Source organism: Labeo rohita, chromosome 8 (genome assembly GCF_022985175.1).
Source record: "Labeo rohita strain BAU-BD-2019 chromosome 8, IGBB_LRoh.1.0, whole genome shotgun sequence".
NCBI lineage: Eukaryota > Metazoa > Chordata > Actinopteri > Cypriniformes > Cyprinidae > Labeo > Labeo rohita.
In genome coordinates this window covers 2417247-2442199 of record NC_066876.1, presented here as the reverse complement: position 1 = coordinate 2442199, position 24953 = coordinate 2417247, and the positions used below count along the sequence as shown (strand labels likewise).

General features: G+C 36.8%; 2 protein-coding genes across 3 annotated transcripts in view; both read left to right on the top strand.

The window, feature by feature from the left end:
* Positions 1-7166: 7166 nt before the first annotated feature.
* Positions 7167-20299, top strand: LOC127169214 (cytosolic sulfotransferase 3-like). The gene is made up of 8 exons (XM_051116427.1): positions 7167-7314; positions 12794-12929; positions 13457-13585; positions 18607-18707; positions 19254-19380; positions 19555-19652; positions 19749-19923; positions 20017-20299. Exons 1-8 carry the CDS (start codon positions 7180-7182, stop codon positions 20127-20129), a joined length of 1014 nt encoding a protein of 337 aa, XP_050972384.1. The 5' UTR covers positions 7167-7179; the 3' UTR covers positions 20130-20299.
* Positions 20300-23803: 3504 nt separating this feature from the next.
* Positions 23804-24953, top strand: part of LOC127169216 (cytosolic sulfotransferase 3) — a 28450-nt gene continuing 27300 nt past the window's right edge. The window contains exons 1-2 of one of the 2 annotated variants that reach the window (XM_051116433.1): positions 23804-23871; positions 24519-24657. In XM_051116433.1, coding sequence (XP_050972390.1) covers positions 23848-23871; positions 24519-24657 — 163 coding nt within the window. In that variant the 5' untranslated portion in view covers positions 23804-23847. The remainder of the gene's footprint in view (positions 23872-24518; positions 24658-24953) is intronic. The other variant, XM_051116432.1, reaches the window with a different exon arrangement.

The window sequence follows — 24953 nt, the reverse complement described above, 5'->3', positions numbered from 1 at the left end:
GCCTTCAGGGCGTTGGGAAGGTTACGTGTTGAGATTCATCTGTTCTGACTCGCTTGCTTGTCAGCATTTGTATCTCAAATCACGTAACGCAGTTCAGAATTGTGGTGTTTTCCAGAGGAGACCCCAAATACGTCAGTTATGACGTAACGTCGTAGAGAACGACTGAAGGGGAACGTCTCGGTTACATCCGTAACCCTCGTTCCCTGAAGGAGGGAACGGAAACGTTACGTCCTCTTGCCACAATTCGGGACCGCGCTGGGGGGCTCGGTTTTGGCTTAGCTCCTCAGCTTAAATCTGAATGAGTGGATGCACGCCGCCATCTTATATACCCGTATGTACGGGGGAGTGGCTTGGCATGCAAAATCCACTCGCCAATTTTCATTGGCTTTTTCCAGTTGGCTCAGAGGTGATTGGCCTCCCAAGGGAGACCCCAAATACGTCAGTTATGACGTAACGTCTCCGTTCCCTCCTTCAGGGAACGAGGGTTACGGATGTAACCGAGACGTTATCTGAATGTAACTTTATCACACAATATTTCTATATGAAAACCTACATTAACTAGGTTACAGCTGATCACATTACATTGTTCATCTGATCCAACTGTGTATTAATTTTACAATTCATAAAAACATTAGCCTACATTCAATTGCAATTCTGTTGTCCTTTGTGGGCTATGTATGAATACGAACAGTGAAAATCATATCTATATCTAAGTGTCATTAGTGCTTTATTACACGATCTATCTGTTATGTAAATGTGACGTTTCGATTTAAGTTAACAAGTCAACATCTATGAATGGGACGTGTATTAACGTGAGAGTGTCGTGCGTTGATTTGAATTATGTTATTTCGCCGTATATCCCCCTACTGGACGCATCCGGAACAACAGGGGCATAAAACTGCCTGGGCCGTAGATCTGCCTTGCTCCAGGGCTGCAGCCTCCCCGTATAGGGGAACATATATGCAATAATGGAGGAACCTGCACGTTGAAAAATGAAGCTAAAGGGGTACCCTGAGTGTCCAGAAGTGACGCCAAAGGGTCCTGATCAAGCATCAAGAAGTTGGGAGTGAGAACATGTGAATTGTCCAATTACTTATGATCCCTTGAAAAAAGAGGGAGGTACATATTAAAGTAATTCCTGTAATTTCTTAACATTTCCTCCAATTGTGATGTGAATACTCTCAAATTAAAGATCTGTGTACTCTGTGCAGATTGTGCACTTTAAGCCCACATTCATTGTATAACTGTAACTTGAAAAAAATGTTTTGGTCAGCAGCTAAAATTAAAAAATTGTGCCTGTGTCCAAATATATACGGACCTATCTATATATATACATAATTTATCATTTAAAATGTATAAAATTAAGGGGTGACCATTAGACAATTACGTAACTTTAACTTTGTTAAAAATAGTCAGCAGTGTCTCAAAAAACTGGCTAAGAAAAGATGCATATTAGCTGCAAAAGACATTAAGGCAAAGAATTTAGTGGTGAACCACCAGAAATCATTCAGTCTCAAGTGCCACCATTTTCTAGAATTGCAACCTTCCAGGAGTCACCAGAAGTACAAACCAGGATGTAAGATTTCCTAGATTTGCTAGGTAAGGAAGGCTGAAACACAGCCAGTAGGCTACCTAATAAGAATTTATAAGATGAACTGTCAAAAAATACATAAATACTAATATTTTAAATTCCAAGACCAGATGGTCACCATAGCCACCCAGATCCAGTCCGCATCCAGATCAGATGGCGGATCAGCACCTAGAGACTTCCTCAACAGCCCTGAATGTCAGCAGAGACCATGTCAAATAGACAAGCCCTAGAGATTATCCCCTGCGAAGACCTTGTCAACTATTTACACGGGCACAGTTTATTTCTGGCAATATTGTCAACTTAATTGTGCAGGCACTATTGGAAGAGAGCTGATGATGACATCACCGAATCAACAATGAACTAACTTTAATTGAAAAATTGAGTGTTTGTTATTTTCCTTTTGCATTATTGACAAACTATTTCCTGTTTGACACTGTAAAGCTCTATTAAACTATTATATACAAAGATCAGGCATAACATTATGACCACTGACAGGTGAAGTGAATAACACTGATTATCTCTTTATCACAGCACCTGTTAGTGGGAGGGATATATTAGGTAGCAAGTGAACATTTTGTCCTAAAATTCCATGTGTTAAAAGCAGGAAAAATGAGCAAGTGTAAATTGTGACTTCTGTCAATTTGTACATGCACTAATTAATTTAATAATATTAAAATAATGTTTTTTAACAGCAAGAAACTAGCATGATCTAACAACGAACAACGATAGTTATATAAACATTATACAATAAACATTAACCAAGATAAACAAATATGGGGGACATGCAAAATGTGCAGTGTTGGAGGTACTCCAGGAGCACACTGATGTAAACAAACTTGGGTAACACTATATAATAACTTTCATTAATATATCATTAACAAACATTATAAAAAGTTTAACTAATCATTACCTACTGTAATATATATTCACATATCTACAAATATGAGATCATGTGCTTGCTAATGTTAACTAATCACCTTATTGAACATTAAGAAATGATTAACAGATCATTATTTAGTGTGAATTGAAATGCCTACAAATGTCATCAAACTTTCAATTCATATGATCATGCATTTTTAAAAAAGTCTTCAAACGATTTTTGACATGGTTTACATCTACTAAAAGCTTCATTAATAAATCATTAACAAACATTATATAATGCTTTACGGATCATTAGTTAATATTTACAAATGTCATTCCACTTTCAATGTGTTTTAAAAACGTACAAATGATTTGAACAGAAATTATATACAATGATTACAAGTTTATTTGTTAATGTACTTTTAAATTCTTACAGATGTCATTAAACTTCAGTTCACATTAGCTATTGCTCATTTTTACATTTACAAATGTTGTGAAAATATTGCTTAATTAGTCATTTAAAGCACTTCACAAATCATTCATGTTAATATATTCATTAACTCATAATCACGGTCTGTAAAGGTCATATATTTGGTCTTTGTTGTGAAGATTTGTACTATTGTCACATTTTAAATCATTTATTAATCACTTGTTAATGATTTGTTTTTGCAGTACCCAGTCTAAAGTGGAAACTGTTCATCAATTTTAAATGTTTATAAACAATTACTAATCATTAGTACCTTTATGAAGAGTCATTTTAATTGCAAAAAGTGTCCCAAATGACCGGAATTTATCTTTAAAAATCATTTATTAATAATTTGTTAATGTTTTTGCAGTACACAATCTAAAGTTGAGACTATTGATCTTTTTTTTTTTTTTTTTTTTTTTTTTTTTTTTTTAGGGTTGGGGAAATGTTAATTATTAGGTAATGTTTAATACATTTATTAGTAAACCGTAACAATCACATGATTTCACATTTAAAGATATGTGAATATATATTAACCAATGATCTGTTAAGCATTACATAATGTTTGTTAATGATTTATTAATGAACGTTATTATAAAGTGTTACCCAAACTTGTTGTAAAGGATTTCTGTCATACGACACCATCTGACCTCCATAAATGTTGTGCATGAAAGGTGAATTCACACTGCCACAACAAACTTGTGCCATTAAAACATGGCAGTTGGGTTTTGTTGGGTCAAGTCATGTCTATAATGGCTTAATGCTTTAACGTGAAGCAGTTTTAGGGCATATGATGATGTGTGTTGATGATATAAATAAGCCACCATTTAAGATTTAGCTATATTGTATTTATTAATTTAGTAAGAAGAATTACAGGAAATTACTGATTCAGAGAGCAAGAGAGAGAAGATTCAACACTGTGGCGGTAAAACAAGCTGTACAGTTTCTGTGAGCATGTTCTGTGTGACTAATATTTGTAGTATATAGGGCAAATGTAGGAATAAAATGATTAATGAAAGCAGTTCTCAGAAATATTTATATAAATATGGTCACTTGTTTTGGTAAGTAATAATCAGTTGTTGAAATGTCTGATGCAAGTTTATATAGCAGTATCGTGGTGTAGAATTTAGCTCAGGGATCCTCGGATCTGGCTTGCAAGATCCACTTTCCTACAGAGTTTAGCTCTAACCCTAATCAAACACACCTGGGCATGCTAATCAATGTCTTCAAGATCATAAGAAAGTCACAGGTAGGTGAGCTTGATCAGGGTTCATCAGAGCTAAACTCCGCATGAAAGTGGATCTCGCCAGTCAGATTTGAGGAACCCTGGTTTATCTTCTTCAACCCTAAGACTCACACCTGATGCAGCTAATCAGTTTCTTCAGACTTATCTGGAAACTACATGAGATGTGTGTTTGAGAAGGGTTGGAACTAAACTCAGGGTGCAGGGTCAGCATGTGATGACCAATTCACTACATTTTACTCTTAAAACTAGTTATTCTGCCATTTAGGAATAATATTGCATCTCTAATGCTCTTTTTCCATTACTTCACAGTGACTGGATTTCTATTTCACTAGAAGTGGTGCATATGTGTCCAAATGATAAAGTTAAATGCCCAAGTCAATCTGGCCCTGCTATATTTCAATAAATTCTGTTTAAAACTGCTCTTTGCTCTTTTTGTGTTCTGGAAAGGTTTTTGTTTGGTTTTTTTTTCAGTCATGAAAATTGTCAAAATAACTGTCACAGCTTTTTACTTTTGTAAGAAAATAAATTGACATTTAAGACATGTATTATAATGCAGATACCATGCAGAGCTTATAGTGTTTATTTATTTCAAAAATTTTTTACAGTTATGTTTCTAACACTTTCTAAGTACTACCTGGGTCTCTTATATACTTGACCTTCTGTACTTTGGTAACAATGCTCCAGAGCGCCAGACTTCCCAGCCTATCTGAGAGTGCTGTTCTTGGAGGCCTGTATTCAAGGGGTACCATCAGGTCAGTTCACTGAAAAGTGTCGGTCTCAAGCATCACACCAGTTGGCAGTCCACAGCGCATGCAGCTGTCTGATCCACAACAATGTAAAACACTTTCTCTGTGAAAGTAAGGGCACACCTATTTTTTATTACTCCTGCCTGGTTACCATAATGATCTGAGATATCATCACTTTGCTGCAGCCATTAACATCAAATCCATGTGACAGTACTAAATCTAGAGTATGGTTTCGACAATTAGTAGGCGCTGACACGTGTTGTCTAACCCCAGTGGAGTTCAAAATGTCTATAAATGCTGCCCCATTATAGAAAAAAAACTGAAAAAAAAGCAAGTGGACCAGATGGCATTCTCAACAAAATGCTTAAGAACACAGAGCACAAATTAAGATTGGCCCTACTAGAACTGTTTAACTTCCTCAAACCTGGAATCTAGGATTCATAACGCCCATATTCAAGGGTGGAGACTAATCAGACCCAAACAATACCAACTGTACCCGGTCTACCCTAATCTGGGGAAGTGGTTCTGCAATATCATCAACACAAGACTTGTACACTTCCTTACAGAGCACAATGTCCTAAGCAAAAGTAAAATTGGATTCTTAAAAAAAATTATAGAACAACAGACCGCATCATCACCCTACACACCCTAATAGACAAATACATTACCCAAAACAAACCAAAATATTTGCTTGCTTTGTAAATTTCCAAAAGGCCTTTGATTCAATTTGGCATAAAGGTCTGCTGTCCAAACTTCTAGAATCAGGTATTGGGGGTAAAACAATGTATTAAAAAACAATGTATTCAAACAATCAATGCACAATTAAAATTGGAAATAAACAAACATAATTCTTCAATCAAGGGTGGGGTTTGAGGCAGGGCTACCCACTATCACAGACCGTCTTCAATATTTACATTAATGAATTAGCAAAACTCCTGGAACAATCAACAGCACCTGGCCTCACACTACATGACTCCAGCATAAAGTTCTGACTGTTTGCAGATGATCTGGTTCTGCTGTTTCCAACAGAAGAGAGTCATCCTGCACAAGTTCTGTCAGACCAGGGCCCTGACTATTAATCCTAACAAAACTGAAGTACTAACATTCCAGAAAAGACCCAGATGTCAGGGAAAAAGACAATTTCACCCTTGCTATGACCAAAATTGAATATGCCACAAACTACACCTACCGCGGGCCATCAAAAGATCTATCCAAATTCAAATACCAATTAGAATCTGGCTCAAAAAATTCCAATCAGTCATAGAACCTATTGCATTATATGGCAGTGAAGTGTGGGTCATTTCCTAAATTACGAATCTGAAAAATGGGACAAAAATCTGACTGAAGTTCTGCATGCTGAGTTCTGTAAGTTCTGTAAGACTACAGAGGAACACACTGAACAACGCACGCAGGGCAGAATTAGGCCAATATCCTCTACTAATGCGCATTGAGAAGCCATCAAATTTTGGAAACACCTAAAATGAGTGATCTCAGCTCTTACCATTTTAAAGCCCTTTAAAAGCCATTAAGTGAACCCTGAAAAAAGCACCCTTCAAATGTTCCTGAAGCTGCAAAAATAACTAACATGACTAACAACATCCAGCATCAGGACTCTGAAATGTTCATTCACAAAATTCGGCCTAACCAAATTATAAAAGCACAAAAACAAAATTATCTAACCTTCTAGAATGAAATAACAGAAAAACAAAGTATACTTGAATGTTATTTGGCCTTAAATAGAGAATAAGAAGACAAATGACGAGGTACAGACCAAGCAATCATACTCTGACTTTAGAGGCGGGCATCTGCTCATACTGTAACCAACTATCAAGACATTAGAAAGACATTTTATCCCAGATTTGAAACACTGCCCATAACTTCATTGATTTGACTGACAAACAAGATTGTATCTTACTAGAAGCAAGATACATTGAGGGTGGAGTCAACATATCAGTGATGCGCCCACAAACACCACACTAAATTTTAAATTGTTGATAGAATTCTAGAATTCATAGAATTGATTTATTCTATTTTATTTAATTATATATACATACATGTATTTATTTATTTATTTGTTTTTTTTATCTGTTCTAGATTCAGTGTAAACACTATGCTTTGGCAGTACATTGTAACAACTGTCATGCCAATAAAGCATGAGAAGATAAAGAGAGAGAGAGAGAGAGAGAGAGGAGGGATGAGCCGAAAGTGGGAGGAAAGATAAGGTACGCTGTCATTTATAGACTTCAGCATATCAGAACTGCATGGTGTTATGAAATGTAGTTTAACAAGGACGAGCTGCAAGAAACATCTGAAGGGAGCAAAAGAGTTGTGCAAAAAGGGAGGAAAAGATTACGAAAACATTTGTCAAGGAATCGCCATAATGGAAATCCCTGACTTTTCGTCAGTGAGTAAAATATATTAAATATTTTAGATAAAACAACATTAATAAATCAGAAGTTAGTTTGACCCTTGGGTGTGACAGATTGGGAATAAGAATTAGCAAATTATTATTGAGATATCAGCATGTTTACTGTAAAAAAACTGTATGGTGCAGGTCACCACTCTCAGTGTAGTTTGTGCCATGTTGAAATGACCTGCTGTTTCACAAACTAAAACATTGGTGGGGCCTTATACAAAAGCTGAGGGCTTTTCCAGATTTGTTTACTCTGAAAAAAAAAAGGTACAGGATTTACTTTGAAATCATTTTCACTTAGAAAACATTGTTCAACAATGTTCAAAAACATTTACAAAGAAACAGCAAATAACTCATTAAATGAAACAAAATTTTAAAGTTGAAAGAGTTAAAAAGTATTTTATTGTAAATAAGTATTAGAAATATTCTTTCTTTTATTTACAACTTCGAAAAAGTATTTTTACAGTGCACCTGTAAAAGACACAGAACTACAAATCTGAAAAGAGTGAAAAATAGTGTATTTTTTTATGTTATTAATTGTTGTTGTGAGTAGCATTTGAAATCTCTCTTGATAATTATTCAGTTATATTTTAAACAATACCAGCAACACTGTCAAGAAGTCAGAACAAACAAAGGATGTAATTAAAAATGGAATTTTATTTCGGCACACAGGCGTAAAAAAAATTACAGGTATACATAGGTTCCTTTAAATACAAACAAGGACAAAATTCAAACTTGCAAACAGCCAATCAAAAAATTTGATAATTTACCATCCCACAACCACAAATTTCATTTTTTTTTATGTATATATATATATATATATATATATATATATATATATAACACTGATATATTTCAAGTGTTTATTTCTTTTAATTTTGATGATTATAACTGACAACTAATGAAAATTAGAATATTACTACCAATACAAAGAAAGGATTTTTAGAAATCTTGGCCAACTGAAAAGTATGAACATGAAAAGTATGAGCATGTACAGCACTCAATACTTAGTTGGGGCTCCTTTTGCCTTAATTACTGCAGCAATGCAGTAATCCTTTTTGTCTTTAGCCCAGGCGAGACGCTTCATATGCTGTCTGTTGTTCAAGAGTGGCTTGACACAAGGAATGTGACAGCTGAAACCCATGTCTTGCATACGTCTGTGTGTAGTGGTTCTTGAAGCACTGACTCCAGCTGCAGTCCACTCTTTGTGAATCTCCCCCACTTTTTTGAATGGGTTTTGTTTCACAGTTCTCTCCAGGGTGTGGTTATCCCTATTGCTTGTATACTTTTTTCTACCACATCTTTTCCTTCCCTTCGCCTCTCTATTAATGTGCTTGGACACAGAGCTCTGTGAACAGCCAGGCTCTTTGGCAATGACCTTTTGTGTCTTGCCCTCCTTGGGCAAGGTGTCAATAGTCGTCTTTTGGACAACTGTCAAATCAGCAGTCTTCCCCATTATTGTGTAGCCTTCAGAACTAGACTGAGAGACCATTTAAAGACCTTTGCAGGTGTTTTGAGTTCATTAGCTGATTAGAGTGTGGCACCATGCAGGTGTCTTCAGTACTGAACCTTTTCACAATATTCTAATTTTCTGAGATACTGAATATTTAATTTGGGGTTTTCATTAGTTGTCAGTTATAATCATCAAAATTAAAAGAAATAAACACTTGAAGTATATCAGTCTGTGTGGAATGAATGTATACATTATACAAGTTTCACTTCTTGAATGGAATTAGTGAAATAAATCAACTTTTTGAAGATATTCTAATTATATGACCAGCACCTGTATATATATATATATATATATATATATCAGTGGCGGCTACTGGTCTGTCAAATAGGGGAAGCTCATTTTCGGCCTACATCATAAAATTGTCTATTTATTTATTCACAAGAATGTGCCTTATTGTCATAAGTAAGTCACAATGCAAACAATCGTAAAAAAAAAAAAAAAAAAAAAAAGTTTTATTATGCAAAATATGATGTATTTTTTCTTTTAGTCAGATGCTACTATATAGTATAAATATTTTGCAATTTAAATAAGGTTATTATGGAGATTTATTTATTTATAAAGTATTTTAATATAAATATAAGGTTTCATTATGTTATGTTAAAATTTTTCAAGATTACTATATATATATATATATTTATATTAATCTATATTAATTTATAGTCATCCTATAGTAATCTATATATATATATATATATATTGATTACTACATTAAATATTAACATGAATGAATGAATGAACGATCTAAAAAAAATATTAAACTCTGTAAAAGTGAAACAAGGAATGTGGTGTATAATTGTGTGAAATGTATGATGAAAATCAAGCAATTTCGCCAAGCAAATATAAAGAAATAGGTTGCAGCAGTTTTTATTTCGACTGAACTTGAGAAATCCGCGATGGGACTGAGCGCGAATAGCTTCAGCGATTCCTTATAGTACAAAATCGCTGTCAGTCAAAAGGAGATGCAATCTTTCGACAGACCCTCCAATCATCACGCAGAAGCTCGGAGTCCAGGCCAGCCCACTCCTCATTTGCTCCTCATTCACCCCCAGAGACGCTGAGCGTCCGTGGGCGGGACATAATCGCAGCGTTTATCCAATGACCGTCTAGTTTCAAAGCACTGAAAAAAAACGTTCAAAGCAGCCGCATTGAAGTCAATGGACGCTGGGCTTCAACGGGGAAATGCACTGTGACGCTACGGGAATGTATGAGAACAAAATCAAGTCAGCCGACCTGCTATATCTAACTGATTCTGAACGAACTCGTCTTTGAGATGAACGTTTTCTAACGCATTTTTAGTCAATAAAATGTTAATACAATAGTACATAATTTGACCATTAATTTTGTGACATTATAGGGGAAGCTGAGCTTCCCTTGCAGTCTTAAAGAAATCGCCACTGATATATATATATATATACATATATAGAGATAGATAGATAGATAGATAGATAGATATAGATATAGATAGATATATATGTATATATGAAGAGTTCAGATGCAAAAGCCTCTAAATCCGTCTGACGTATTTCTTTAAAATGAGCATATCTTTCTGGCTACTTTGTATAGATTTCTATGTAAGTACCGGTACTTCTGATTGGGCTGAGGCTGGTATTTTAGCGAGTTTGAAGTAAAAGTATTTGATGGACATATAATATGTGTCAAGAGCATTCACTCAGTATCATTATCTCATTTTTGACCGAGAAGGCTTTTAGCTGGTTTTGCATCTGAATTTATCATATATATATATATATGGGCGACATTTGACTCTTGAGTCAGGGGGGGGGCAAGAAAAAATAATTTCGGATAAGCATCAAAACAATTCCCTACCGTATTGCAACGCACCAAAGCAGTCAATACAGCGCAGTCAAGAATAACTTACAGAGGTTGCCAACGTTTACTAAACCGTGGACGAGCTTTTGACTCTTGAATCTGGCAAAGCTTCCCGTTTTAAGTGTCAGTTGACAGCCTCTCATTTTTAACCAAATGTGCACGCTGCTTTTCTGATTTTCCGTGTCGTTTTCCCGTGTCACGTGACATGTATCCGTTTTGATTCGTTGTTACTAAAAGTGAAACACGTTAAGAAAAAATGAACGATCAGTTGTGGGACTATTTTGTCATATATCGCATGCTATTCATTTCTGAAATTTACCGTCCGTTACTGGCAATGAAATTAGGCTAGTGGTTGATATGTCCCGATAGAAGCCTGCATGGCAGCCCGATCCCCACGGGCCCCGACTTTTTTACGTCCCTAGGGCCGGGCTTCGGGACAATTTTCACGTCGTAGTTCAGACGCGGGACGGGCTTCGGGCCTGTTTTAGGCTTCTTCTTATGTTTATATTTTAGACATCCACCAAATATGGCGATGAAAAAAAAAATCCGCGCTGGTGGAAACAACACGAGACTTCACTTTTGCTTTCACTTTTGAGACCAGCTCGGAAGGCGTTTAGTGTCTTGCCACAAAGCACCGGCGAAAGTTATTACCATGAATGTGTCGGGGGGAAATAGTAAGGGGATTTTTGAATTATTCATTAATAAACTAGTGTTTTCTGAGTCAGTGTCGCAAGTATGAAGTTGCCGATCCTAACTCGCCATCTCTTCTTTAGAGAGAAATGTATCCTTAAAGATTACATAATGAAATAGTTTTTGTTTTCGATTTGCTTCATTTCGTTAAGTAATAATTTAAAGCTTTCCATAGATATATGTATAATGTCTGTGAGTTATGTATTGGCTGAGTTTCGGTTCATTTTTGTGAAGCGCTCCTGTTGAGACCACAGACAGCGCATCAAGTTTGTTTTCTTTATTTTAGAAGCACCATTTGCAACGTTTTGTTGATATTGTGAGTGCACACAAATAAAAGTAGACCCTTTACAGTTCCGAATGATGTATTATTCTTACTTTTATCAGCAAAAATGACGGAATATTTAAAATGGTTTCCACTGAAAAGTGTTCGCACTGGCGCCTCCATGTTCTGCAAAGCGGTTTTAGCTTCCACACAAATGATTGGATATGCGCCAATAGCGCACATTTGTCTAGGTTTAACGTTTAAACTAACATTGACTTGTACTTGAACTGTTTTACATCTATAGATATTTTATTTTAGGCAAGTCGTGAACGGCCGCTTGGTCGTTACTTTAAAAAACAAAAACTTATATTTAACGAACAAAAAAAATGCTTCAAAACGTTTAAATTAACTTGATAAAAAACGAAATATAATCACTTTGCCATTGCATACAAAACCGGACTATTTTAATAGCTGAAAGAGTAGTATTAGCTGTTTTGGGAAAAGAGGGAAAAAAGACGGGCTCGGGTCGGACTCGGGCCGGGCGAAGAACGAATCTAGCATAAATATGCAGATGTCATCCCGAAACATTGCACCGTATAAAACGAACGTTTCATACAAATTCTGAACGGATTATAGCCTAGAAAGTGCGCAAAGCTCGCTCACTTTATTATCACGTATAAAAGTGTCACTCATCTTAGTTCATCGCGATCTCACATGTTCTGTTATAATCAACGAAGCTCTCTAAACTACACAATGAGTCTGGGTATTTAGCACGTCTAACTCCGTACAACCGGGCGTGGGCATGGCAAACCTCCAAATGCAGTGTGGCTGACAACGGGGATGACTAACCTTTTTAACTAATTTTTGACTAATTTTTTAATTTATTCTTTTTTAAGTTGGTTATTGGGTTATTTGTTTGATGAATTTTGTGATTGGTGGATGATATATGATTTTTTTTTTTTTCATTTGTTGTTTGCAAGTTAGAATTTTTTCATTTGTTGTTTGCCGCAAGGGGTCAGAACAAACTGGTGCTGGTATTGCTCGAATATTATTGATTTTTTAAATTATTATTATTGTATGATGTTGCACCAGAACTATGAAACAATCTCTTTGATAATTATTCAGTGTAGTGAAACCTTAATAATAAATTGACAATGCTACAATTTTGAATGCTACAGGTTAAACTACAAAGGCCTGAACTGGTTGATTTTGAGGGAATTTCTATGACCCACTACTTCACTGACAACTGGGAAAAGGTGAAAAACTTTCAAGCAAGACCTGATGACATTCTAATCGCCACTTACCCCAAAGCAGGTGAGAACACTGCATGTTTAACAATTTTGCCAGCATTTCACGTGACCACTTAATATAATATATATTTTCCATGTATGATAAATATAATATATATATTTTTATTTATTTATCTGTTATTTTTCCCCTGAGGTCTATTTTTACTATTAGTACATATTTTTGGGACCAGAAATAATCAAGCTATTGCTACTGTACTTGAAATTCCCTCACTATTCACACACATGCTGAATCGGCAGTGATGACATGTAAATGTGTTCATCTGAAATCAGAAGTTGTGCAAGTTTGCTTTCAGTGACACCAGGGTCACCATCCCACTGAATGAGTAACAGAGAGAGAGTTGAATTGGCTGGTGCAGTTATGTTCTGTTTTACAGGATTTTAGTTTGTTTTACCTGGTTTTCCTTGGTTTTGTTCTTGTTTCATTTGTTCCCCTTGTTCAATTGGCAATTGTTTTTTTTGTTTTTTTTGTTTTTTTAAAGATGGTTTTTCATCATGTAATAATGCCTACAATCTACTCTTCATTCATTCTAGGTACCACCTGGATGTCATATATTCTGGACCTTCTGTATTTTGGTAATGATGCTCCAGAGCGCCAGACTTCCCAGCCTATCTATATGAGAGTGCCATTCCTGGAGTCATTTTTTAAAGTGATACCATCAGGTTAGAGACTACAGTATAATAAGTGTTTGCTGAATTTATTCACATTTTTTTTCCCCACAGCCTTCCCATTTTATGTTCATTGTCCAGATTATTTATCACTTATATAATTCTATAATATATACACTAATATGTGGCATTTGGACCAATCATTAGATTAGAAAACAATCACAGACCCCCTCACCCAATCCACCGCACTGGATGCCAGACCAGATAAACTTTTAAAACCTAAAAGTATGTAGAGAGACTCTTCCCCTACTTAATTCTCTCTAAAACAGACACATACTGTCATAGGAAATGACTTCTTTAATTAATTCATAGACAAACATTTCTGTGAATGAACACACATATCCTCAAATCATTGTGTGTATTATTACTGTTCTTGTATATTGTCTTTTGTATTGTATACTGTTTTATGCATGCTTATGATAGAAACACTAATTAGTCTCAACCAATACCATGATTGGTCTCTTTGAATTCATCTTCTGATGATCTAAATGAGAGTGTATATTACATGTTGATACCTATGCAACATATTAGTGTTCTAAGAATCTTTAGTAGTTTTTGCATCAACACCCAATTGAATCACGTATGCAAAATACCATGCTCTAAGACAGTGGTTTGCAAACCGGTCCTGCGAGCACCCCTGCCCTGCACATTTTGTATGTCTCCCTCATCTAACACACCTGATTAAACTTATCAGCTCGTTAGTAGAAACTGCACATAAATTGAGTGTGTCTGATAAGGGAGACATACAAAATGTGCAGGGCAGGGGTGCTCACAGGACCGGTTTGAAAACCACTGCTCTAAGACAAATAGTCGTAAACTTTCCCTCCAAAAGTGGTTTCCCAGACCCGTGTCGGGTTTACCAAGAGAGAAACCTTACCGTAGAAGAACACTCATATGGGATCACCTGAAGGAAACAAGCCATATGTAGCCCAGTACTGGAGACCTGGGCAAGCTAACACCTACACTGGGTCTGGCATCAGACTGCTCTGCCCAGAATAATTAAAACAATCAATTACCCACAATAAATAACAGAGAGTGTCATATCTATACAAATTTTCCCCAGAACGTTCTCATGATCCGGTAGAAATTCTTCCACGGCCCGGTAGTGGGTGCGACCCGGTGGTTAGGGAACTCTGTGCTAATGCATCTGTGCCAAGGGGGGCCTGGGTCAGGGAATAGTATAGAAGGCAGTGGGAGGACTCAGAAGCAAACATGTTCCCCTGAGCTTCCCCGAATCGACTCCAGATCAGCTGGACCGGTTGGGGATGGAGTCGTCATTGTTCAGGGAAAGTAAGCTGCCTTGATGCGTGTTGGCCGCACGATTGAGCTCCCCCAGAATGTGGACGGTGCACAGCGATTCAAGCCGAGGCTGAGTTGTGACATGCGATGTGATCGTAGACAACCCTGCTGGTTGATGTACGAAACGGACACAGTGTTGTCCGTGCAGACCAACACGTGCTCGCCAAGCAACAGCGGGCGGAACAGCTGCAAGGCTAGTAGCACTGCCAGCAACTCGAGGCAGTTGATGTGCCAAAGCAATTGAGCTCCTGACCAGAGCCCCGAGGCTGCCTGCCCATGTACCGTGACACCATGCCCATCTCGGGAGTGTAACCAGTGCTGAAGTGGTCTTAAATGAAGCAATCCGAGCAGCATAACTGTAGCTGTGGATGCCATATGCCCCAGGAGCCTCTGAAAATGTTTCAGAGATACCACATTCCTGCCTCTGAAGGAACTCAGGCAGTTCAGCACTGATTGGGAATGCCCGTTGGTGAGATGCATTGTCATACTTCATACCGAGAAAAGAGATTCTCTGCATGTTGGAAAGCTTGCTCTTTTCCCAGTTGACCCAAAGTCCCAACTGGCTGAGGTGCCGGAGCAACGCGTTCCCTTAATCACACAAATGTTCTCACAAGTGAGCCATGATGAGCCAGTCATCGAGATTGAGGATCCTGATGCCCACTTCATGTAATGGAGCAAGGGTGACCTTTGTAAAGACACAGGGGGACAGGGACAACCCGGAGGGGAGGACCTTGTACTGCCATGCCCGACCATCGAACGCAAACCATAGGAACGGCCTGTGTCGAGGAAGAATCGAGACATGAAAGACTCGCGGATCCTGAATTGGTCGAACGCCACCACCTTTTTTGGGCATGATAAAGTAAGGGCTGCAAAACAACGACTCCATCTCAGCTGGAGGGACAGGTTCGATTGCATCCTTCGTCAATAGGCGTCTCAATCTGCCACCAAAGTCTCAAGGACTTGGGGGGTCACCTGGCAAACTGAATCGCGTAGCTGAGTCGGACTGTCCGAATGAGCTTGGGCAGTGCAAACCTCGCTCCCAAACTACGTGCGAGTGGCACCAAAGGGATAATCAACATACCCGCAGTGGTGCAGCAGTGGAAAGTACACTAAGGAAAACAAATAGGTTTTTAGCAAGTACCTAAAAACAGACAGAGTAGGCGCTGTTCTAATCTCTAAAGGCAGGCTATTCACTCACTAGTGGATCTCAGATTTCTGGGACCATGTTTAGAGCCCAGACGTAGCATGTAGAGAGAGAATAGAGAGCTAAAATAGAGCCTTGTGGAAGGCCACAGGTCAGAGGAGCAGAGGAAGAGGTAAAATTACCCAACTATACTAAAAACTTTTTGTCAGACAAGTATGACTGAAACCATTTCAGTTTGCTTTTAGACCTACCCGAAACCCTAAGCTACATAATAGTGTGGAGTGGTCTACAGTGTCAAAGGTGGCCGATAAATCTAAAAGCATAAGAACCACGAAGTCACCGGAATCAGTAGAAAGGTAAATATCATTTAGCACTCTCAAAAGGGCAGACTCAGTGCTGTAAGCAGACCTCATAAATACAATTGCTTGTCAGAAAATGTTGAAGTTGATCCAGCACAATTTTCTCCAAAATCTTTGAAATGAAAAGTAAGACAGAAAGAGGCCAATTTTTTTTTTTTTTTTTTAAGGACAGAAGGACCCAGTGAAGGCTTCTTGAGCAGAGGAGTGACTGTAGCCACTTTAAGATTGGCAGGAACAAAGCCAGTTGTGAGACCAGGCCCGTTCTAATCTATACTTAATTTTAAAAATCTCAGATGAATGATATTGTTAGAACAGAATGAAGGTTTAAACTTGTCAATCACCTCCTTCAATGCCTGGAAATTGGTAGGTTCAAAAGTATCCCAAACAGCAGAGGCAGACGACATGATTGGAGAGACATTCACAAATAAAGTGGGGCACACTCTCAGTTTTAATTTAGTTATTTTGTCACTATTATCTCAAGATGCTTTCACAGAGAGCATCAGAGGCAACAGCCAAGGTGTTAATAGAAGGATTTGCAACAGATTGAATAACTGAAAGGAAAACCTTAGGTTTAGAGTAATTTGTTTCAATTAGATTAGAAAAATATGCAGCTTTCACAGATTTAGCAGCAGTCTGGTAAGACGTAAGAGAGTCTTTAAACATTTGTAAAGAGATATGCAGCCTGTCCTTTTTCCATTTGCGTTCTGCTTTTCTGCAGTTTTGTCTTAAGAGAAGGGTGTCAGAGTTTTGTCACAGTTCAGATTTTGGTTGGAGCTTGTGAGGCTTAAGTCGAGCAGTTGCATTTACTGCCTTAAGCCAGACAGAATTCATGAGGCTATGATGTTTATCAGCATCCAAGTAAGAAAATGGTTGATCCAGATGCAACTGTGAGCAAAATTCAGCAAAGCACAAGTTGAAATTGTGGGGAGTAGAACCAAGAAAGTTCTGGAAGAGTCGGTGAGAATAATATAGGCTTATGATCAGAGAGCAGAATCCAGCGTATGGCCCTAAATATGAGTACAGTCTTTGATCCACTGTGATAGATTAAAAGCATCAATAAGATTAAGAAAGTCATGCAATAAGGGGTAAGATGGACAGCAGACATGGATATTAAAATTACCCACCAATAAAAAGTGATCATAATTAGTGGCGATATTGCTGATAAGTTCAGTGAATTGCTATAAAAAGTCCTTAGTAGAGTGTGGAGGGTGGTAAATCACCCTTAAACAGACAGGACCATTCCAGTCTAAGTGAAGAAGCTGAAGATGGCCGACAGCATGCAGAGAGAGAGTTCTTTAAAATAGTTACTATCCCACCCCCACGACCACTCAAGCGAGGAGAGGTAAAAAATGTACAGTCAACAGGGACTAAATCTGAGAAAGGAGTTAGATCACCAACCTTTATCCAGAATTCTGTGATAAACATAAAAGTTGTGAGATGAGTAAAAGTCATTTAATAAAATAGTGTTGTTCACCAAGGAACGGGCATTTATTAATGCCATCTTCGGTGAGGAAATAATAACAGGAGATGAGGACGCTCTGTTTAGTGAGCTCAGATTTCCGTGAGTTACTCCTTGTTGTCAAGACAGAGCATACAACCAGACAAGCAAACACGAGCACAACAGACAGCATGATGTGGTTCCCTGCATGCCCACACAGCAATCCAGTCGGGACAGGAGAATTGTGTGTTCAGTTGTATCAAAAGCTGCGGTTAAGTCAAATAGGACTAGTAATAATTGCTATAGTCCAGAAGTGGCGAACATCAGTCCTGGAGAGACAGTCCTGTAGAGTTTCGCTCCAACTCTAATCAAATACATCTGACAGCCCACATTAATATTAAAATCACAAATTAAAAAAATGCTCATAATTAGTTATAAATTCACCAACAAAATGACTAAATGCATTAATAAATTTATTAAAAAAAAAACAAAACAATGATTACACTTTATTAACAGGTTTAGTGTTGCCTTTCCCCACAACATTTTAAACAACCACAATATTTTAAAGTCAAGACAAGGCAATGGACCGTGTATGCAAACACAGCTGCAGGTTCTTAGTCTCAGGCAAATCTACTTAAGCATAAAATGTTCTCATATTTCACTGTTCCATGTATGCATTCATATACCTCCTATTTAGTGACATGAAATCATGTCTTGGCTGAACCACAATGAAACATTTTTAAATTTAGAACCACATTTAATTTTTGATTTTCAGGGACAGAGCTGGCTGATAATCTGCCCACATCTCCTCGCCTCATCAAAACTCATTTACCTGTTCAGCTTGTGCCCAAGTCCTTCTGGGAGCAGAACTCAAGGGTAAAGTATGGGCCTTTATTTAATTTAGTAATGCGGTAGGTGATGACATTAATCTTCAATTAATCACAGAATGATGATGTAGAACTCATTTCATATAATCATTTTATTATGTGGCTTACTTTAGTAAGATGTTCTTAATTGTAGATCTTAATTGTATTTGTTTATTTATTGTTTTAAAAATTCATGTTTGATAGAAGGTGTCTTATTAAATTGCCGTTTATTTGAAATGTTAGCAGTTGAGGTAAATTGCCAGTTAAAGTGGTTTGTAAAAACTGTTATTACATTACAATACATTTTTACAAATTAAATTCATTGTTTCTTACATTTTAGGTGTGGTTTTACATTTTAGGTGTGACAACCATTTTTTCAAGTCAAGTCATCTATCTTTATATTGCCCTTTATACAATGCAGTTTTTTCCAAAGCAGTTTTACAAACTGATTCAAACCCGTTACAACACACTGTTTAATGTGTGTTTCATGTCCCGTTTTAATGTTATAATATTTATTATTGTTTTTGTTTTTTTCAATCACTTTCGCTCATTTTAGATTGTGTATGTAGCACGGAATGCAAAAGACATTGCCGTTTCCTATTTTCATTTCAATCAAATGACCATGGTGCAGCCTGACCCAGGAGACTGGAACACTTTCTTACAGAAATTTATGGAAGGAAAGAGTAAGTAAAATAATTGTTAAAGTCTATAATAATAAAGTTTTTTTTCTTCTGGCCATTACATTGTTAAATGTTAAAAAAAAAAAACAGTTTTATATGAGGAAAAAATAAATATATTATTATCACTACACGAACATTGAGAAGTAAAAAGATTAACTTTCAAACATTTCATCCTAGGTGTGTTTGGTCCTTGGTTTGATCATGTCAGTGGATGGTGGGAGAAAAAACAGACATATTCTAATTCACTATACCTGTTCTATGAAGATCTGGTTGAAGTAAGTTCAGTTCATAAAGTAACATTTTTATTGAGAGTAAAATCAGTGTGTCAGTGTGTTAATGTGTCAAAATATGTTTTATCATGACTTTTTCAGGACACAGGACGTGAGGTGGAACGTTTGTGCTCCTTCTTGGGTTTGTCCACTTCTGTTGAAGAGAGGGAGAAAATATCGAAAAGTGTTCAGTTTGATGCTATGAAACAGAACAAGATGACCAACTATTCCACTATCCCAGTCATGGACTTCAAGATCTCACCCTTCATGCGGAAAGGTTGATAAACTACCTAATCATCTAACGTAGTTCTTCTAAAATCTGTTCTTTCACTTGCTTTTATTTTATTTATTTTTTTTTTCTTTCCAAAAGGTAAAGTTGGAGACTGGAAAAATCACTTCACTGTGGCACAGAATGAACAGTTCGATGAGGTCTACAAACAGAAGATGAAGAACACCACTGTCAAGTTCCGCACTGAGATTTAATACTTGAGTTCTGGATCTCTAAAAATGTGTCTGACTGAAGTCTAAATGCAGTTAATTTAGAGACATTTGACTTATAATTAAATATACAGTAATTAAGCCATTTATAGGTTGACTTATGTGGAAAAATTGTAAAGCTTTCAAAACAAACCAGTGACATGACTTAGTTCAAAGTGTATATGTGTATTTATAGGGCCTTATTTTTATTCCTGTCGTCTAGTTCAACGTAATGCTTTTAGCACCCATTTTGTTTAAATGAGTGTTTGGTTTATATTTACAAAGTTATGTTTATATATTGGTGATTTGCAAATACATAAAATGAGTTTAGCTAAATATTATACTTGTAAAGAGACTATTAATGTTTTCTGTGTATGAGGATATTGTCACCAGTTGTTTCCAGGCAAGGAAGAGTTGATGAGAGGATGTAGCATACAGTATATTTATTTCAAACAAAACACTCGAGTACAAGAGAAAAAATCAAGAGACCAAATCAGTCTTGACAAGAACTACTGAACTGAAACACAGGTCTAAAAATACACAGCGGAAACTAAGTACTTAACTAGAAAGAGGTGAACGAGAGTAGCCATGAGCCATGAGAGAAAATTCTGGATCACAATTTTTAAACGTATGTTCACTGTGAAAAAAAAATAGTTGTTTCAACTTAAAATAATTTGTTACCCCACTGCCTTAACATTTTTAGTTTAGTCAACTAAAATATTCAAGTTGTCACCTAAATTAACATTAAGTAACTTAAAATTTCAAGTTGACTAAACTAAAAATTTTAAGGCAGGGAAACAGCGAGAGCTTTTCTGTTGTTTTTGAAAACATATAAAGTGGTCCCTAAAAGTTTGTGAACCCTTAAGAATTTTTATATTTGTGCATAAATATAACAAAAAAAGTTAATCAAATTTTCACACAAGTCCTGAAAGAGATGAAAATTTATAGTTTGTCACTTATTTATTGAGAAAAATGGTCCGGTGTTATATATCTGTGTGTTGCAAAAGTATGTGAATCTCTAGGATTAGCAGTTCATTTTAAGGTGAAATTAGACTTGTTCAGATGTGTTGTCAGTCAGTAGGATGAATCATGTTTGTGGAAGTGAATCATGGCATGAACAAAGTAGATCTTGTTGTTGTAGCGTTGTTGTTACTCATCTGGCTAGAAAAGGTTACAAAACCATCTCTAAAGAGTTTGGCCTCCACAAATCCACAGTCAGACAGATTGTTTACAAATGGAGGAAAATCAAGACCACTATTACCCTCACTAGGAGTGGTCGACCAACAAAGATCTCTCCAAAGCAAGACTTGTAATAGTCTGCAAGGTTGCAAAGGAACTCAGGGTAACTTTTAAGCACATAAACGCCTTTCTCACATTGGTTAATATTAATGTTCATGAGTCCATCATCAGGAGAACACTGAGAAACCATGGTATAAATGGCAGAGTTGCAAGGATCATGTGGACAAGTTTGGAAAAAGAAAAACACTTCATTCCAGCATAAGAACCTTATTACATCTGTGAAGCATGGTGGTGGTTGTATCATGGTTTGGGCCTGCTTTGCTGCTTTGCTGCATTGATGGAACAATGAATTCTGAATTATAGCAGGAAATTCTAAAGGAAAATGTCAGAAGATCTGTCCGAGAACTGAATCTTAGAAGAAAGTGGGTCATTCAGCAAGACAATGACCACAAGCACACAAGTCATTATACCAAAAAAATGGTTAAAGAAGAACAAGGTCTCCATATTTCATATTTCATATTTAATTTCAATAAAACTCCTATTTGGTTTGCACCTTATCTCTGTCTCTGCTCTCATCCCTGCATTATCGTGACAATAGTGCATTTCTAAGAACATCTTGGCATGGATGTATATTTATTTTTTTCTTTTAAAAATTTCTACATTTCTATCATAGGCACTGTACTCATTAACCCTGTAGTAACAAACAGAAATCCCTGAGGAGGGACACTCTCCTTTTGTACCTCCTGGTACAGTGAGCTAACTGATAGCTGGGGCCACCCACTCGGAGCAGCCATCTTAGATTTTGAGCGGCGAGGGAGGTACTGCTTAAAAGCCGCAGTTTGCTTTTTTGCCTCCTGAAACTTGTCAATGACCATATTGACTGCTTCGCCAAACAGACCAGAGGCAATATCGGGGCATCTAGGAGGAAGGCCCAGTCCTTTTCCTTCATCCCCGATAAGTTTAGCCACAAATGTCTCTCTGTGGCTACCATAGCTGCCATGGAGCGGTTGATGGCATGGATCCGCCATGGCTCCCTGAGCTGCCTGACCCGCCATGGCTTCCTGAGATCCCTGATCTGCCCTGGAGTACTTCCTTTTCTCCGTCCTGTGTCTGCCCTGCACGAGCCTCCAGGGCACCCACCCCCCCTCCCCAGTGTATATGTTATGGCGCGAGACGAGAGTCCTGTACCCTTGTTTGGATTATTCCATTAAAGCCCATTTGTTATATTTCCTCGTCCTCGGCTCCTTCCTACACACATCCTGACAGGAAGAAGCAGCGGGGCAATCAGTGTATCAATAAAACTGCTGTAAAGATGCATATACAAACATTAGTTAACATAAACTAAGACTACACATTATTCTTAAAGCTATTTAAACAGTGATTTCTGTCACTTTGAACATGCACTCATTAATTTAATCATATTAAAATAAAGTGTTGTAACATCAAGAACTAATATAATCTAACAATGAACACGCATAGTTATATAAACATTATACAATAAACATTAACCAAGATATAGGAGACTTGCAAAATGTGCAATGGTACTCCAGGAACACGGTTGGAAACCACCTATACACAAACTTGTTGTAAGGATTGGCAATTAAAAAAATCATATGACACCATCTGACCTCCATAAAGGTTGTGTAAAGCTGATTCGCACTGCCACAACAAACGTGTGCCATTAAAACATGGTAGTTAGGTTTTGTTGGGTCAAGTCATGTCTACAATGCCTTAATGCTTTACAACATGAAGCAGTTTTAGGGCTTGGCGATATGATGATGTCTGTTGATGATATAAATGAGCCACCATTTGAGATTTAGCTATATTGCATTTATTTATTTGTCTAGCGAATAAACAAGTGCCACTTTTAGTAAGAAGAATTACGTGAAATTACTGATTCAGAGAGCAAGAGAGAGAATATTCAACAGTGTGGCAGTAAAACAAGCTGTACAGTTTCTGTGAGCATGTTCTGTGTGACTAATATTTGCAGTGTATAGGGCAAATGTATAGGAATGGTCAGATATATCTAAAAGATTTAAACATTAATCAGTTTTGTTTTGACCTTGAGTAATATAGATTATATCTTTCATTTCAATTAGTAATCTAGAGACATAACTAGTTTCAGACAAAATTCCTATACTATGATAATTACTATGTAATTACTGTGATTGGAAATTACTCATATTGTGGTGTAGGATTTTGGTCATATCACACACTAAATGTGTCTTCTAACATTCTAAGTTTCTAAGAGTTTGTGGTGTTTATTTGAGCTTGTTGGAGCAATGTTAACTGGCCTTAATTAGCACCCTGAAGATAAGATAAGCCGTGATTTGCAGACATCAGCACTACATGACAGCACAAAATGTAGCTTAACACAGAAGAGCTGCAACAGACTTCTGAAGAGAGCAGAAGAGAGGATCAGACAAACAACCAAAAAAAAAAAAAAAAAAAAAAGGATTTAAAAGAACAACAACTTTTTAACATAATGGAAATTCCTGACTTGTTCTCCGTAAGTAAATACTTTTCTATAAAGTTTCGTAGTATAGTTGGAAAAATACTTGACCTACTTAACTCCCTAACCCAGCTCCTGGCCTGGCCTCTCGCCTGACGTAAGTCCCAACACCTGTAATTATCAACTAATCTTGAATTAATAGCTGTTTCGTTCACCTTTGAGTGTGAGTATTTGGGAATAAGAACTGGCAAGTATTAAACCATTAACTGTATACTGTAGCTATTAATATGACCTTGAAACAATTACAATAGGAAATACACCAGGGGTGCAGAGTTCAGCTTATTCAATCCTTATCTGAACACTACATGGTATGTGTGTTTGGGAAGGGTTGGAACTAAACTCAGCAGGGCTGTGGCCCTCCAGGAACTGAGTTTACCACCCCTAATAATTCAGAATTCTAGAATTCTGTTCATAAAATATTATTCTATTCCTAAAAGTGATGACAATAAAACCATGAAAATTATAACTTTTTTTTTCCTAAAACTTATTATCATATTTAATTTATATTGTTACTGACATCCAAAATTTTGCTTGTTATTTACAGGTTTTCACATTTTGAAAATGTTATTAACCAAAGCTGATTTTCTACTGACCATTAATTGCAGGCATTTCAATCATAAAACTGACACCTCTCGATATTACAGATGAAACCAACTAGTCGACCTGAGTTGTTTGATTTTGAGGGAATTTCTATGACCCACTACTTCACTGACAACTGGGAAAAGGTGAAAAACTTTCAGGCAAGACCTGATGACATTCTAATTGCCACTTACCCCAAAGCAGGTGAGAGCTTTACAGGTTTTTTTTTTTTTTTTGGTCAGCATGTGATGACCAGTCCACTGCCTCCACCATGCCTCTTAAGTAGATTTCAGATAAACTGATCAATAAATTACTTTTACAATGTCTTAATATGAACTTTACTTCTGAAGTAAATGACTTTTAATATGTGGACGAAAAATGGTGCTTTGGTATGGTAATAATTTATTTTTTTATTTATTTTTTTTTTTATTCCCAAACTGTATATCTAATCATTAAAATTCAGAGAACATTCACCTATGCATGAACATTGTCAAAATAAC

What these genes read in the sequence shown, in the direction of transcription:
- LOC127169214 (XM_051116427.1), top strand. Translation starts at nt 7,180, where the DNA reads ATGAAATGTAGTTTAACAAGGACGAGCTGCAAGAAACATCTGAAGGGA. An exon ending in TTTTAAAGTGATACCATCAG is followed by an intron (nt 13,586 to 18,606) that starts GTTAGAGACTAC and finishes TTTGATTTTCAG; the next exon opens with GGACAGAGCTGGCTGATAAT. An exon ending in CTCACCCTTCATGCGGAAAG is followed by an intron (nt 19,924 to 20,016) that starts GTTGATAAACTA and finishes TCTTTCCAAAAG; the next exon opens with GTAAAGTTGGAGACTGGAAA.